At 40.4% G+C, this 16,827-nt stretch overlaps 1 protein-coding gene across 1 annotated transcript in view; it reads right to left on the reverse strand.

The window, feature by feature from the left end:
- ATP6V0D2 (ATPase H+ transporting V0 subunit d2) overlaps positions 1-16,827 on the reverse strand; it is a 53,403-nt gene that overhangs the window by 32,462 nt on the left and 4,114 nt on the right. Inside the window, exon 2 of the mRNA XM_003940497.4 lies at positions 4,982-5,153. Within this exon, the coding sequence (XP_003940546.2) occupies positions 4,982-5,153 (172 nt within the window). The remainder of the gene's footprint in view (positions 1-4,981; positions 5,154-16,827) is intronic.

Raw genomic sequence — 16,827 nt, forward strand, 5'->3', positions numbered from 1 at the left:
CATGTGTTCTAATTTTTCAACATCCGCCTATGAGTGAGAACATGCAGTGTTTGATTTTCTGTTCTTGTGTCAGTTTGCTGAGAATGACGGTTTCCAGATTCATCCATGTCCCTACAAAGGACACAAACTCATCGTTTTTTATGGCTGCATAGTATTCCATGGTGTATATATGCCCCATTTTCCCTGTCCAGTCTATCATCGATGGTTGGTTCCAGGTCTTTGCTATTGTAAACAGTGCTGCTATGAACATATGTGTGCATATGTCTTTATAATAAAAAGATTTATAACCCTTTGGATATATACCCAGTAATGGAATTGCTGGATCAAATGGAATTTCTATTTCCAGGTCCTTGAAGAAGTGCCACACTGTCTTCCACAATGGTTGAACTAGTTTACACTCCCACCAATGGTGTAAAAGTGTTCCTGTTTCTCCACATCCGCTCCAGCATCCGTTGTTTTCAGATTTTTAATGATCGTCATTCTAACTGGCATGAGATGGTATCTCAATGTCATTTTGATTTGCATTTCTCGAATGACCAGTGATGATGAGCATTTTTTTCATATGTTTGTTGGCTTCATGTATGTCTTCTTTTGAAAAGTGTCTGTTCATATCCTTCTCACACTTTTGGATGGATTTGTTTGTTTTTTTTTCTTGTAAATCTATTTTAGTTCTTTGTAGATTCTGGATATTAGCCCTTTGTCAGATGGGTAGATAGCTTTTTTTCCTATTCTGTTGGTTGCCGGTTCACTCTAATGATTTTTTCTTTGGCTGTACAGAAGCTCTGGAGTTTAATTAGGTCCCATTTGTCTATTTTGGCTTTTGTTGCCAACGCTTTTAGTGTTTTAGAAGAAAACCTAGGCAAAACCATTCAGGACATAGGCATAGGCAAGGACTTCATGACTGATTAAACATTTTAAATCAGAAACACACCTCAATATAACCTGGGTGCCTTCCAAAATACAGATTGGCCCCACTCCAAGGCCAATTAGATCAGAATCTCCTGAAGTAGGAGTCAAGAATATGAACGGTTTTTGAAGACCCACAGATATTTCTGATTTGCTTGCATTAATATAAACTACCAGGACAGTGGCAGGATCATTAGCTTTCTAGACTGATAGACCTGGAATGGAATCCCTTTCAAGTCTCTTACCTTTGTGACTCTGGAAAACGCATTAATTCATTGACTCTCCATTTCCATATTTTTAAACATGGAGATATAAACACCTGCTTTGCAGGGTTCTTGTGTAGAGGTGTAGGTAAAACATCTAGGACAGAGTAAATATCTTCAGGGGTCTGATAAGCAGCTTAAATACAGGAGTGTTGGAGATTATGGCTATTGGAAGAATGCAGCCTTGACAAAATATTTCTTTCAAATTTATTTATTTAAAGAGGCAGGGTCTTGCTATGTTGCCCAGGCTGGTGAGTCAAACTCCTGCACTTAAGTGATCCTCCTGCCGCAGCCTCCTGAGAAGCTGGGACTACGGGTACAAGCTACCACACTTGACTTCAAAGTGTTTTCTGTATGTTTGTTTGTTTGTTTGTTTGTTTTTGGAGATACGGTCTCACTTTGTCACCAAAGCTGAAGTACGGTGGCATGATCATGGCTCTGCAATCTCAAACTCCTGGGCTCAAGGACTCCTCCTGCCTTAGCCTCCGCAGTAACTGGGACTACAGGTATGCACCACCATAGTGTGCTAATTTTTAATTTTTTCTCTTGTAGAGGCAGGGTCTCACTAGGTCTCACTATGTGTGCCAGGGTCTCATTAGGTTCTCCTGGATTCAAGTGATCCTTCTGCCTTGGCGTCCTAAAGTGCTGGTATTTCAGACATGAGCTACTATGCTTGGCTCAAAGTGTATTTTTTAAAAGTTATTTTTTAAAAACATTGAGCTGGCCTCACAAAATGTATCTGCAGGCATGACATCCAGTTTTACCCCTAACATAATGGTCAATAAAAAAAACAATTTTCAAGTGCTATATAAAACATAAACTGCTGAGTTATCTGGAAGTATTTTTCTAGCTCTGTGTAAAGTACTGCTGAATGCAGGATTATATATTGATTCAACAAATATTTAATGCCCGTTAGGTAATAGCAAGTCCAAACAGAAATACTAAAATAACTAATTCAAAGCATGTATAGACAATAGGAAGAATAGATCAATTAAAATATGTCCTTTAGTAACAATACTAATACTACTAAAACTACCTTTCCAATTCTAATTTTGCTTTAACATTCTACCAAGGATTTGTGACTATCTGTATTCTTGTACTACACTTTAAAAAATACTGCTTATAACTAGAAATATTTAAAATTTTAAATATTACTCTTGTTTTAGAAACAGTATATATTTAACATAGTAGTTTGTTGTGAAATAACGATGCTTGCTTAATTAATGAATGCTAAGTTTCCCTCTATGTCTAAGATTCTATGATTAGGGTCAGGCACAGTGGCTCATGCCTGTAATCCCAACACTTTGGGAGACCAAAGCGGGTAGATCACTTGAGGTCAGGCGTTTGAGACCAGCCTGGCTAACATGGCGAAATCCTGTCTCTACTAAAAATACAAAAATTAGCCGGGTGCGATGGTGCACACCTGTAGTCCCAGTTTCTTGGGAGGCTGCGGCAAGAGGATCATTTGAACCTGGGAGTCAGAGGTTGCAGTGAGCTGAGATCGCACCACTTCACTCCAACCTGGGCAACAGAGCGAGAGTCCGTCTCAAAAAAAAAAAAAAAAAAAAAAAAAAATCTATGATTAGGAGACAAGAAATCTGTGGGATCATCAGTGAGAGGAACCTTTGACCAAAGGACTCATAGCTGTTTTTAGAACTAGAGCATTTCCCAGTGTATTCTAGGCACATTTCCTTTATATGAGATTTGTTTCCCAACCCCAAAGTACAAAACCCAGCAGCTTTCTGACTCAGTTAAAATTGGGCTGCCCTCTGTCATTGTCATGGTCAGATTTTCTGAACTTAACTAAAATCTGAGCAAAATTATTTTATGACGCCTACTGCTAACATTTATTTCAAATCATAACTGCACCGCTCATTAGATCTGTGACCAGGGCAGATTATTGCACTCAAGTTCCAGGTTCCCCATCCTTATAATGGTGACGGTGACAATCGAGTAAGATTTGTCAGGAGGGTTAAAGGAGATAAGGTTTATAAAGCACTTTTATTAGCTTTTCAACCTAATAAAGCCTCCGGCATATAGCAATATTCTATAAATGTTGTCTAGTATTTTGATTATTATTTTTCCTTCCACACAACTAGGGCCATTTTGCCCTTCAGCTCAGGAATCTTTCCTGTCTTCATAATTATCCATGCCAAGCATTTTTGCAGGAGGCATCACTGCTTGCAGAGCCTCACTCATGGCAGCTGTTGAAGATTAGATGTGAACTTGGATCTGACTCAGCCCAAAGCCTAAGCACTTTCTATTTCCTCTCAACCATCACAAGGAGGAGGAAAATGCTCTGTGAGCAATCCCGGCATCTTCTTTAATCTCTGTCAAATTTTGGGTTTCTCCTTAAGGTTTTTACTTTTTAGGAAGGGCCCTGCAGATACCAACAAAATACACCACATACACACACACCCTTGAAAAATACTCTGAGGTCAGGTGTGGTGGCTCATGCCTGTAATCCCAGCACTTTGGGAGGCTGAGGCAGGTGACGGGCGTGGTGGTGGGTGCCTGTAGTCCCAGTTCCTCTGGAGGTGAAAGCAGGAGAATCACTGGAGCCCGGGAGGCAGAGGCTGCAGTTAGCCAAGATCATGCCATTGTACTCCAGCCTGAGTGACAGAGCAAGACTCAGTCTTAAAAATTAAAAACGAATGGATGATGGAGATATGGAAGGATGAAGAAAGAATAGAAGGATAGAGGGAGCATCTTCCTGGTCAGATAAGCGGATGTTTTTCACTCCCTGCTTCTTGAGGCAATACTGTCATTTTATCGTTCAACCAGACAGAGGCTGAAATTGCTCTTTCAGAAGGAGCCTCTGTTTTCTACTTTTCCAGGCTTTCTCTTATGATATTTTTTTGGTATCTGCCTCTAAAAATTTTAGGTTGTCTCCCAAAGCCATGCTTTCACATAGCCAACACCCAGTTTTCTTTATTCATACAACATGTCTCTAATTTCCTATTTCTAGTGCTAAGCACAGTATTTGACATGAAGTCCTGTTCTTTTGTTCCCCTTTGACTAATATTTGGATTATATTAGCCAGCATTTTTTTCACTGATATTTTCTTTCCACAAATACATTGATGCGTGAGTGCCAGGCACCAGACCTGAGCTTGGACCAAGTCTTCAGAACTCTGTGCTTTATATCTAAATTTTATCTACATAACACACAGCTCATCTGTTGCGGATCTTTGTTCCCAGTTTGTCAGCTAGGAGAACTGGAAAGGCACAAACCTATTTCAAATGGTCCATTTGAGCACTAAGTAAAGTTTATTAATTAGTATCATAAAAGTGCAGTGTATTGTGTGGGAGTTCAAACATTTTTTAGAATGAGGAGCTCACGTATGGCACAACTGGAAGCACTGGTGATCGCTAAAAATAAAATGCATGTAAGTTTCACGTCAGCCACTTACACTGTTACAAAGGGAATTAGGAGTAGTATCTATGAACTTAAGAATACTTTGAGATATTGTCAACCCGACCATCACAATTGATCCAAAAATGTCACATAAAATTACCTTCCTAACGCCTTAAACATTGGCAACACTTTTTTTTAAATGAAAACTGAAAATATTGCTTTAGATGGAGGCTACCACCACTGATATAATCATGTTTATAATCAATAAAATCCATTTTCTAATGCAAAAATGTGGATCTATGAGCTGATCACTTGCTAAAATTCGAATGAATTTAAAGTTACAAACAATGGAAAAGGCCTTAAGTCTGACTCTGCCTTAATACCCCACCTATCACTGTGAGGACTCATCTGCACTAGCAGGCTGGGGTTTATTATGGCTTTCTGTCATAACTTACGTCATATAGGTGAGAAATGTGCTGAGGGGCTCCAGGGAATGATTCCGGAAATACTCAAATTCTCCACATAGTCTTTTCCTCATCTCAGTGTCAATTTTGGAAACAGTAAGAGGATTTGTTTGATTAGCCAAAAAGTTACCATAATCAGTAGTCTGGAGATGAATTTTCAGATCTGAAATTAAATGAAACCCCAAATCAGGTTAAAATTTGAGCATATACAAATAGCTTTTTCAACATTAGTCGAATTCATGCTAACTTAATAGTAATACATACGTATTATTTTATTAGATTTTGATATAAGGTCTAAATATGATTTAGCAACAAACATTTAATGTGAATATGGATAATCCAGCACATTACAAAATGTGTTTTTCTTTTCTTTTGAGACAAAGTCTTCCTCTGTAGCCTAGGCAGGAGTGCAGTCTCAGCTCATTGCAACCTCTGCCTCTGGGTTTACTTGATTCTCCTGCCTCAGCCTCCCGAGTAGCTGGGACCACAGGTGCATGCCACCAACAGGGTTTCACCACATTGGCCAGACTGGTCTTGAACTCTTGACCTTAAGTGATCTGTCCACCTTGACCTCCCAAAGTGCTGGGATTACAGACAGGAGCCACTATTCCCAGCTCGCACAAAATATTTCAATTAAAGAAACCTGGTATTATTTAGCAGGTCGAAAAAAAAAACCTAACAAACACCTAATCCACAAACAGGTTTTGTTCATTTGGAGATAGCTACCTGGGAAACTGTTGAGGATACTGATGCTCCATCCCAACTTGATGGAAAAGATAAATGTCTTAGTGGTAGCTATTATGGGTGTGGGGGCAGGTGGCATGGGCAGCCATCACTGCCCTGTTTCAGTATCTTTTTATTACAGATGAAGAAAATGAAGCTCAGTGGGACTAAATGGTGGCGTTATCTAATGAGATTGAAGTAGGACATTAGTCCCCTATTCTTATAACCCAGTATCATTTCCACCAGACCATACCATGCATCCTTTAAATGTCATCCATTTTGGTTGCCAGGCAATTGGCTTGAACTGAATTCCCCCTTTGGTGATTGTCACTTCCTCCTGAACAAGCCATGTTTTTTCTAGCATCCATACTTCAGTAAATCCTAACCCAACACCACTCTAGAATTTCTTCCCGCACCCCTTTGCAGATTACCTTATTATAATGTACCCTTCAAGGTCTGGTTGTAACATTAAAATAATAGTTACCAGTGACCGAGTGCTTATTAGGTGCCAGGTATTGCACTAAAGTTGTATTATCTCATTTAACACTCACGGCAATTTTGTAAGGTGAAAATGATTTCTATGCCTTTGTACAGATAAGAACGCCGAAGCTCAGAGAGGCTAGTAACTTGTTCAAGGGCTGGGCACAGTGGCTCACACCTATAATCCCAGCATTTTGGGAGGCCCAGGCCGGTAGATTATGAGGTCAGAAGTTCGAGACCAGCCTGACCAACATGGTGAAACCTCATCTCTACTAAAAAATACAAAAATTAGCCAGGCTTGGTGGTGATCGCCTGTAATCCCAGCTACTCGAGAGGCTGAGGCAGGAGAACGGCTTGAACGTGGTAGGTGGAGGCTGCAGTGAGCCAAGATTGTGCCATTGCACTCCAGCCTAGGTGACAGAGCAAGACTCCATTTCAAAAAACAACAACAACAAAAAAAAATCAGAACTTTTTAAAGATCACATACATTAAAAAATAAAAAAAGATCACGTAGATAAACTGTGATTCAAACCCAGGTATAACTGACTTCAAAGTCACTTAAAACTTTATTTTATTGCCAACCAATTAGATTATCACTTGCTCCGTAAAGACTTAATTATCTCAGGCAAACTATTCAATCTCACTCATCTGAATTTGAAAGTACTTTGATGAAACCTCTAGCATAACACCTATTATAGGATATTATATGGTCTTAAGCATGTTAACCCAGAAGGCAGTGACACTATCTTAGTTATATCTGTGACTGCTTGTGCAGTACCCAACATATAAGTGTTATTGTATATCTGAGTACCTGAAATGTTCTCGGCAACATCCAGCACACACGTGGAGCTTATTGGATCTTTCATTCAAACATTTATTAAGCATCTATTATGTGCTGCCAACTACAGGAGACCCAAAGATAGACCAGACATATTCGTTGTCCCCAAGGAAACTCACTGTTTGGTAGAGGAGGAGGCAGCCACAGATGATTCAAACAATGTGTTAATTCAGTGATAAAGATAAGGTCCTTGATTTATGGGAACATAGAAAATGAGACCCAGCCTAGGAAAGTGTCTTGAAGGAGATGAGCCTTAAAATGCTTTGTAAGAGTGGAGGAAGAGGGGCGAAAGAGTAGGAACAGAGGCAGGCATTTGATGACTTAGTACAGATATGGTGTGTGCAGGGAGCTTAAAGCAGTTTAGTGTTGCTGAAGCATTAAGCAGGAGAGAAAGAAATTTAAAATAGAACTCCCATATGATCTAGCAATCTCATTACTGGGTGTGTGTGTTGTGTGTGTGTGTGTGTGTGACACACACACACACATATAACACACACACATATGTATATATGTAATGAAATCAGTATGTTGAAGAGATATCTGTACTTCTGCTTACATTATAACATTGCTCACGACAGCTAAGACATAGAATCAACCTAAGTGCCCATCAACGGATGAATAGAGAAGGAAAGGTAGTATAAATATACCATAGAACACTGTTTAGCCTTCAAAAAGAAAGAAATCCTGTCATTTGGGACAACTCAGAAGTAGAGAGTAAAATAGTGGTCACCAAAGGCCAAGGAGTGGGCCAGGAGTGGTGGGTCAGCACTTTGGGAGGCAGAGGTGTGAAGATCCCTTGAGCCCAGGGGTGTGAGGTTGCAATAAGCTATGATCTCGCCAGTGCACTCCAGCCTGGGCAGCAACAAACCAAAAACCTGTCTCTATATTAAAAAAAAAAAAAAAAAAGACTCAGTCAGGGGTAGGTGAGAGGGTGAAGGAGAAAAGAAGTCAAGGGATACAAATTTCAGTTAGATAGGAGGAGTAACTTCAAGAGACCTCCTGTACAAAATGGTAACTATAGTAAGTAACAATGTATTGTATTTTTAAAATCATGTAGAGAGTAGATTTTGTGTTCTCATCACAAAAAAAATAAGTATGTGAGTTAAAACATATTAATTCACTTGATTGATAACCTATAGGTCACATTGGGCAGGCTTCCAAATTAGCGTGCCGGGGGAGGTCTTACGATGCCTGTCCTTTCCTGTCTTGTCCCAGAGTAAAGAATCTTACCATGAGTCCCTCAAATTGTTGATGTACTGATTAATACATAACCCACTGACACTGAAAGGGCCCTGATTTGTTTCTGAATCATCAAGTTTTGGTGACTAGTTTCTGCATCATGAAGTTTACTAACTGTCTTGCATGTTGGCATTTTAGCCTGCATATCATCTGTAGCCAGTGATGATAACCTCTGTATCGTGCCCTCCAATGAAAAGAACAACCCTGGTGTGAAAAGTCCTCCTCCGTTCTTCTACACTTTCCCACAAAAGCCTTCCAACTTGAAGCGGACTCTGGGACACACCCAGCTTTGTTGCTGTGTCTTCCTTGATAGGGCCTCCAATAAAAGTTTATCGAACTATTTCTGCCTCAACAGACTTAATTTTGGTTGACACCATAATTAATACATATATTAAAACATCATAAGGCTGGACGTGGTGGCTCATGCCTGTAATTCCAGTGCTTTGGGAGGTTGAGGCAGGCGAGTCACTTGAGGTCAGGAGTTCGAGACCAGCCTGGCTAACATGGCAAAACATTGTCTCTACTAAAAATATAAAAATTAGCTGGGTGTGGTGGCTCATGCCTGTAATCCCAACTACTCAGGAGGCTGAGGCACAAGAATTGCTTGAATCCAGGAGGTGGAGGTTGCAGTGAACTGAGATGGCACCTCTGCACTCCAGCCTGTGTAAAGGAGTGAGAAACTCTGTCTCAAAAAATAAAATAAAATAAAATAACAAAATAAAATAAAACATCATGTTGTATATGATAAATATATACAATTTTTATGTGTCAATTTTAAAGGAGTGGTAGAGAAGTGGAGGTAATAATTGAAGCCAAAGGAAAAAGGCAGGACTGTCCTAGGGAGGGTTTGGTGTGCCATGTTTATCCTGAGATAATAGGAAGCCACTGTGAGCTTATGAATTGATTGCTCTGGTAGCTGGGGGAGGGTGGATCTGCAATTAGGGACAATGTGGTTCTTGGAGTCTTCCTCAGTGTCTGGAGTAGATTTTGCATCAGAAATGCTGTTTATGTGACTGCAGAATTTATTTGCTCAATTACCTATTTAATTAACTTAAAACAATTCTACTTTGTTGCCATGCCTTGTTTGGCTTTCATTTTGGCATTTCAGATTTGTATGCAATTTGACAGTTTGAATTCTCAGCACCAAGGAATATTTGCCAGCAGAAGTGACACAAATGGTATTTCTTTCAAAACCGTGATATTTTGCTCATGTGACATATGTTTCCTTCATGTTAAATAACTTTCAACCCTTTCAGCTGCCAGGGACATCCTGAAATTAAACGTCTCACTGTTTCATACCCTGTAGGATTCTTATAATACTCCAATCAGTGAAAAAGCAACTGGAGTAGAAGGAACCTACCTTCCCCAGCACTAAAATGATCCAAGGGATGCTTGCTTTCAGATTCTAAGAGAATCTTAGGGTCTGAAATGTACTCTAGGATGATGAGTCAATAATAACAACAGTGCTCACAGTTTTACAGTTTTCAAAATGAGTCCACTTAATTTTTTCCCTTTATTTCCCTAAATGCTTATCTAAATAGGTATGTGAGTAGTAAGACTTTATGGTGAAATAAATTTGGAAGACACAAGTTTCTTTACTGTAGGAATTGAAAGCCTTTACAACATTAAAGTGATTTCTTTGAAAAGAGTATGGGACGGAACCTCCCAAGCCACTAAAAAACAATGGGCCACCCACAGAGCACACTTGGGAAAATGACGCTACTTTTTTGTCTAGAGAGGCAAGTGGCATTTTTTCTTTTTTATTAAGATAAGGAAAATGGAACATATTCCAAACTGTAGGATCACTACCAACTAAATCAATTTAATAGGTATCACACAGCAATAGAATTTAAAAAATAGATTCTGCTATTTTAACAAATAGAGTATATCACATAGTGTGAATGTGTGCCTGAGTGTATGTGCTCAGAGTCATAATATAAACGTGTTTCTGTGGGTTGCAGTCACTGTGGGAAGGGAATTACCTGAGATCACTTGGCTAGTGAACGAGTCAGGATAGGGAATTTAGACTTCATGGTTATTATCTACTAGTTTGTTGGCACACTAGTTTCAGAAAATTTTTTGTTTGGCTGGGTATGGTGGCTCATGCTTGTAATCCCAACTGCTCTGGAGGCTGAGGCAGGAGGATTGCTGACCCCAGGAGTTTGAGACCAGTCTGGATAACATAAGGACACCCTGTCTCTACTAAAAACAGAGAGGTGACTGTCTACCATTCTACCTTTTCTCACATTCTGCTGCTGCTGCTGAACTTAGGGAAATTATCTGATGTTTCTGAACTCAGTTTCCTCATCCACAAAATGGATACAGTCTATGCTTTCAGTCAGGTGCAGTGGCTCATGCCTGTAATCCCCAGGACTTTGGGAGGCTGAGGTGGGAGGACTGCTTGAGGCCAGAAGTTTCAGACTAGCCTGGGCAATATAGCAAAACCGCATCCCTACAAAAGAAAAAAAAAATTAGCTGGGCATGGTGGCACCCACATGTGGTCCCACTACTCAGGAATCTGACTGAGGTGGGAGGATTGCTTGAGCTTGTGAGGTGGAGGCTGGAGTGAGCTGTGTTCAAGCTACTGCACTCTGGCTCAGGCAACAGAGCAAGACTCTGTCTCAAAAAATTAAAAAATAAAAATAAAAAAGCAAGTAGGTAAAGAGCCAGCATAGAGAATCCACCACAAAATATTATTTTTTCAATTGTACCCATCTATCTCCAAAATAAATTACTAAGGAATTCAGCTTTTATTCTCTAAACCAGAATTTTTCCAACCAACGTATTGGAATCAACCATCAAATCTGATAATTACTCAGACTTTTTATAAATACAACAGAAGATGAACAACCAGACACTTGTTTCTCCATTTTTGCTAATGTACTGCTATTCTCAGGGTGTTGAAACTTCACAGTCCTCTTTGGTGCTTATATTACTCCTGAAATGCCTTGCATTTCTTCCCTGGTTTCTGCTCCTTCCTCCCCTGTTTGAATGACATCTGACACTTCGATTACTGCAGCAATCTTTGAATCAGTTTTCCCAGGCTCATTTCTCCTCTGCTCCTTGCCTCAAGTTAAATCTTTCCTAAGAATTGTTTTGGTCCTGTAATGATCCTGCAAGAGCCACTGAAAAGTTTCAGGCAGATTAAAGACAACTTTGATAAAATTTGTAGAGTGCTTTACCGTTGCCAGAATGGTTTTAATATACATAGTCTCTTAACTTCAACAATAATCTCATTTCATAGATGAAGAATCTGAAGCTCAGAGAAGTAACTTGTTCCTGTATTCCACACTGGCAAGTTTGACTGAGAGTAATAATTGATAACACTGAATGAGGATTTGGTGTTAGCTTCAGGATCTTGAAACTTCAAATCAAACTTTGAAGGTTTTTCAGAGTTCTTCCCAGCCTGAATTCCAGCCTTATCTCCAGGTATTCTAGTATTGCAGCCTAACTGGGTTACTCCCCATCCACAAGCTTTTATTTTTTCCCTTTTAAATTCATTTGTTTTCTCTGCCTGCCTAGAATGCCTTGACATCTCAGTTCTTCTCCTCCTGAAACCCCATTCCATTGGCCTTTTCTCAACCTATTATTCAAGATTTGGATCACCTCCAAGTATATCTGCTATCAATAGGTTTGAACCATTTTTGAATTTTGAATTTTTATCTAATTTTACTAATTTATGACATCCTATCAACTACAGAATTGTCTAGGTAGTAAATGATGTCTTTTCTTCTCTTTCTTTCTTTCTTTCTTTTTTTTTTTTTTTCTGAGACAGAGTCTTGCTCTGTCACCCAGGCTAAAGTAAAGTGGCACAATCATAGCTCACTGCAACCTTGAACTCCTGGCCTCTAGCAATCCTCTTGCCTTGGCCTCTCAAAGTGCTGGGATTACAAACATGAGCCACGGCATGCAGCCTGATCTTTCTCGTACTCTCCACAGCTCCAAATGCATTTTTTGCCACATAAATGAGCCTCAAATATTAAATTTAATTTGTGATTAAAACTTAAGACCAATATAGCAGTGGCCCCACAGAACTTCATTATACAGTCTAGTGAATGTTACTAGGGTTGAAAATCTTCATTTTAATTTTTGCTCGCCAGAACAAATATTTTCAAAATTGGTGCTCTCTGATGGAGAACAAACTCAATTAAATGGAGTCATATCCAAACGTCATTACCCAAAACCATAAAATGTAAAGAACTATTTCAGGATTTTCAAAGTCTAGCAGAAGAGGGAAAACAAATTCTTGTTATATATAAACTACATTGCAGGGGTGTATTGTTAAGATTTACAATTTACAAAACATCTTCAGGTATTTTGGAACCTCCCAGTGAACTGGGAGTTAGGGCAGGGAGACATCATCTAAAGATGAGATAAGAAAGCACTGAGCCAGCACAGTGGCTCATGCCCGTTAATCCCAGCATTTTGGGAGGCTGAAGCAGGAGGATTGTTTGAGGCTAGGAGTTAGACCAGCCTGGGCAACAAAGTGAGGCCTTGCTTTTACAAATGACAAAAACATTAGCCAGGCTTGGTGGCATGCACCTGTGGTCCCAGATACTTGAAAGACTAAGATGGGAGGATCACTTGAGCCTAGGAGGTTGAGGCTGCATTGAGCCCTGATCACCCCACTGCACTCCCTAGCCAGGGCAACAGAATGAGATCCTGTCTCAAAAACAAACAATCAACAACAACAAAAAAGGAAAACAAAACAAACACACAAACAAACAAACAAAACACTTAAAGGTTAAGCAGCTTGCTTAGAATCCCAGGAGCCATAAAGCAGAAGATCCAGGACTTGAACCCAACATGCAGATATTCCCAGCATGTATTTTCAGATTCTTACCATATGCAAAATACACTCTGAGGTTTAGGGAGATAGGAGAGAAGAAAGTTTAAGGTGTAGTTTCTGCCTTTAGGAAGTTTACAGGCTGGTTAGTGGTTGGCTTACGCCTATAATCCCAGTACCTTGGGAGGCCAAGGTGGGCAGATCACTTGAGCTTAGGAGTTTGAGACCAGCCTGGGGAACATGGTGAAACCCTATATCTACAAAAATACAAAAATTAGGAAGGCACAGTAGCCCATCCTTGTAGTCCCAACTACTCAGGAGGCTGAGATGGGAGGATTCCTGAGTCCAGGAGAGGTGGAGGTTGCAATAAGCTGAGATCATGCCACTGCACTCCAGCCTGGGTGTCAGAGCCAAGACCCTGTATTAAAAAAAATAAAAAAGCTTGCAATACAGCAGATAGAGCCATATATTCATTTATCAGTTAAGCTTGTAACTGCAGCAGCCTCTGGAGCTAGATAAACAAACGAGGCAAACGTTCTGCCTCAAGATGACACATCTATGCAAATGTCACAGATGTTATACAGGATTAGGTTCATTACAAGGTACAATGGACCATAAAGTTGAAGCTTGTCAATTCCACCCCACCATAGATACAGTAAAAAAGAGCTTACAGAGAAAGTGACTTAAATGGAGACTTTAAAGGGAGATGGTCACTTTCCAGGGACATAGGATAAGGAATGGAATTTGTAATTGAAGAGGCAGCTTTAGAAAAGGCAGAAGCATTCTGAGGAAGGGCTTACAAGGTAGATCAACCTTCTAAGCACAGTGCCATTTTTCTTGCCTGATGGAAGCTATTGATATGTGTGTGTGTGTGTGTGTGTGTGTGTGTGTGTGTGTGTGTGTGTGTGTTTTAACAGAAAAGAGACAAAATTGGATATGTCTTTTTAATACAAGGCAGAGAAAGTGCTATAATTAGAGGTACAAATAATGTCTAAGGAAGCACAGAAGGCTCTTTGAAATCAGTCAGGCTCCTATATGTTATTTTGAAAATAAAAATAAGTAATAGAGCTGGGCGCGGTGTCTCAAGCCTGTAATCCCAGCACTTTGGGAGGCTGAGGTGGGCAGATCACCTGAGGTCAGGAGTTCGAGACCAGCCTGATCAATATGGTGAAACCACATCTTTAAAAATAATAATATTAGGGCTGGGCGCGGTGGCTCAAGCCTGTAATCCCAGCACTTTGGGAGGCCAAGGCGGGTGGATCATAAGGTTGAGAGATCGAGACCAACCTGGTCAACATGGTGAAACCCCGTCTCTACTAAAAATACAAAAAATTAGCTGGGCATGGTGGCGCGTGCCTGTAATCCCAGCTACTCAGGAGGCTGAGGCAGGAGAATTGCCTGAACCCAGGAGGCGGAGGTTGCGGTGAGCCGAGATCGTGCCATTGCACTCCAGCCTGGGTAACAAGAGCGAAACTCCGTCTCAAAAATAAATAAATAAATAAATAATAATAATAATAATAGTAATAATAAGTAATAGGTATATATATGGTAAACAGTGACAGGCCACTATGCTTGTCCCTCACCCACCCACCACCCCTTGCCACTCATTCTTAGCTTCAAGTAACCTCTATTTTTAGTTTCTTTTTAATCCTTTCACAGTTTCTTTGTATCTAGGCAATCATATAGGAAGTATATTTTTAAAATGTATCCCCCTTTTTATTAAAGAGTACCATGCCACACCTGGTTCTTTCCCTTACTATTCTTAATGTATCTTGGTAATATTTCCATATTTCTCCTTTTAGAGTGCTTCCTCATGTATTTTTCCTTTTATATGCAGAATATTCCATGATGTGAATTTCTATAACTTACTTAACTTATTCCTGGCTGGTTCTGGTGGCTCAGGCCTATAATCCCGGCACATTGGAAGGCCAAGGTGGGAGGATTGCTTGAACCCACTTCGAGTCCAGCCTTGGCAACATAAGACCCTGTCTCTATTAAAAAATAAATTTTAAAAAATGAAAACTTATTTTCTGCAGAGGGACACTTGATTCGTTTCCATCTTTTGCTATTCCAAACTATGTCAAATAAAAGGCTGAGCATGTAATCTCAGCACTTTGGGAATCTGAGGCAGGTAAATCACTTTGGGAGTCTGAGGCAGGTTAGTAAGACCTGCCACAGCCAATATGGTGAAACTGCGTCTCCACTAAAAACACAAAAAATTATCCAGGCTTAGTGGTGCACGCCTGTGGTCCCAGCTACTCAGGAGGCAAAGGCAAAAGAGTCACTTGAACCTGGGAGGCAGATATTGCAGTGAGCCAAAATTACACCACTACACTCCAGCCAGGGCAACAGAGTGAGACTCTGTCTCATGAAAAACAAAACCAAACCACCCCCCCCCCCAAAACTATGCCACATAAAGAGTCTTGTACAGCCGTCATCTCACATGTGTGTAAGTTTGTCTATGGGACTTGGAATTTCTGGACAAAGTATACAAGCATTTGGAATTTTGGTAGGTACTGCCCAATTCCCATCCTTAAGGGATTCTCATTTTTCTTTATTTTATTTTATTTTTAAGATGGGGTTTCATCATGTTGGTCAGGCTGGTCTTGAACTCCCGACCTCAGGTGATTCACCCACCTTGGCCTCCAAAGTGCTTGGATTACAGCGTGAGCCACCGTGCCCTGCCAGATTCTCATTTTTCTAATATTTTTATTCTTCACAGTAGAATTATTTTTAGGGCAGGGACTCTATCTTGTTCATCTTTACTTTCTTGGCCCTAGCTAGAAAGTACTTACTAGATGGTGTTGAACTAATTCCTATCTGAACACACAGTTGGAGAAGCTCTGAAGCTCAAGCCCCTTGAAAGGGGCACCATTGTTGGTGAGATATAATCAGCTTCCCTCATTCCCTTCCTAACAAATTGTGGCAAAGACAAAGCAAATACTTAATCCAGGCTGGCGGCTCATGCCTGCAATCCCAGCACTTTGGGGGGCCAAGGCAGAGGGATCACCTGAGGTCAGAAGTTTGAGACCAGCCTGGCCAACATGGAGAAACCCTGTCTCTACTATAAAACAAAACAAAACAAAACAAAACAAAACAAAACAAAACAAAACAACAACAACAAAAAATTAGCTGGGAATGGTGTTGCATGCCCGTAAGCTGAGCTACCTGGGAGCCTGAAGCAGGAGAGTCACTTGAACCTGGGAGACAGAGGTCGCAGTGAGCCAAAATCATGCCATTGCACACCAGCCAGGTTAACAAGAGCTAAACTCCATCTCAAAACACAAAGACATAATCCAGAAACATCTCCCACATCTTGAGAGCCAGTGGACACTGCTTTCATATGTTCTAGAAAAGGCCACTTACTATTAAACTTTAAGTATTAATTTACTATTTTGTCTTTTTTGAGGTGGGAAGAATACTTTCTTTTTTTTTTTGAGATGGAGTCTTGCTCTGTTGTCCAGGCTGGAGTGCAATGGCATGATCTCATCTCACTGCAACCTCCACCTCCCGGGTTCACAAGATTCTCCTGCCTCAGCCTCCTGAGTAGCTGGGATTACAGGCACATGCCACCATGCCCAGCTGATTTTTGTATTTTTAGTAGAGATGGGGTTTCACCATATTGGTCAGACTGGTCTCAAACTCCTGACCTTGTGATCTGCCTGCCTTGGCCTCCCAAAGTGCTGAGATTATAAGCGTGAGCCACCAGGCCCGGCCAAGGGAAGAATATTTTCAAAAGTCTTATTCGTAATTTTTAAAAATTCTGATGCA

This window comes from Saimiri boliviensis, chromosome 15 (assembly GCF_048565385.1).
Source record: "Saimiri boliviensis isolate mSaiBol1 chromosome 15, mSaiBol1.pri, whole genome shotgun sequence".
Taxonomy (NCBI): Eukaryota; Metazoa; Chordata; class Mammalia; order Primates; family Cebidae; genus Saimiri; species Saimiri boliviensis.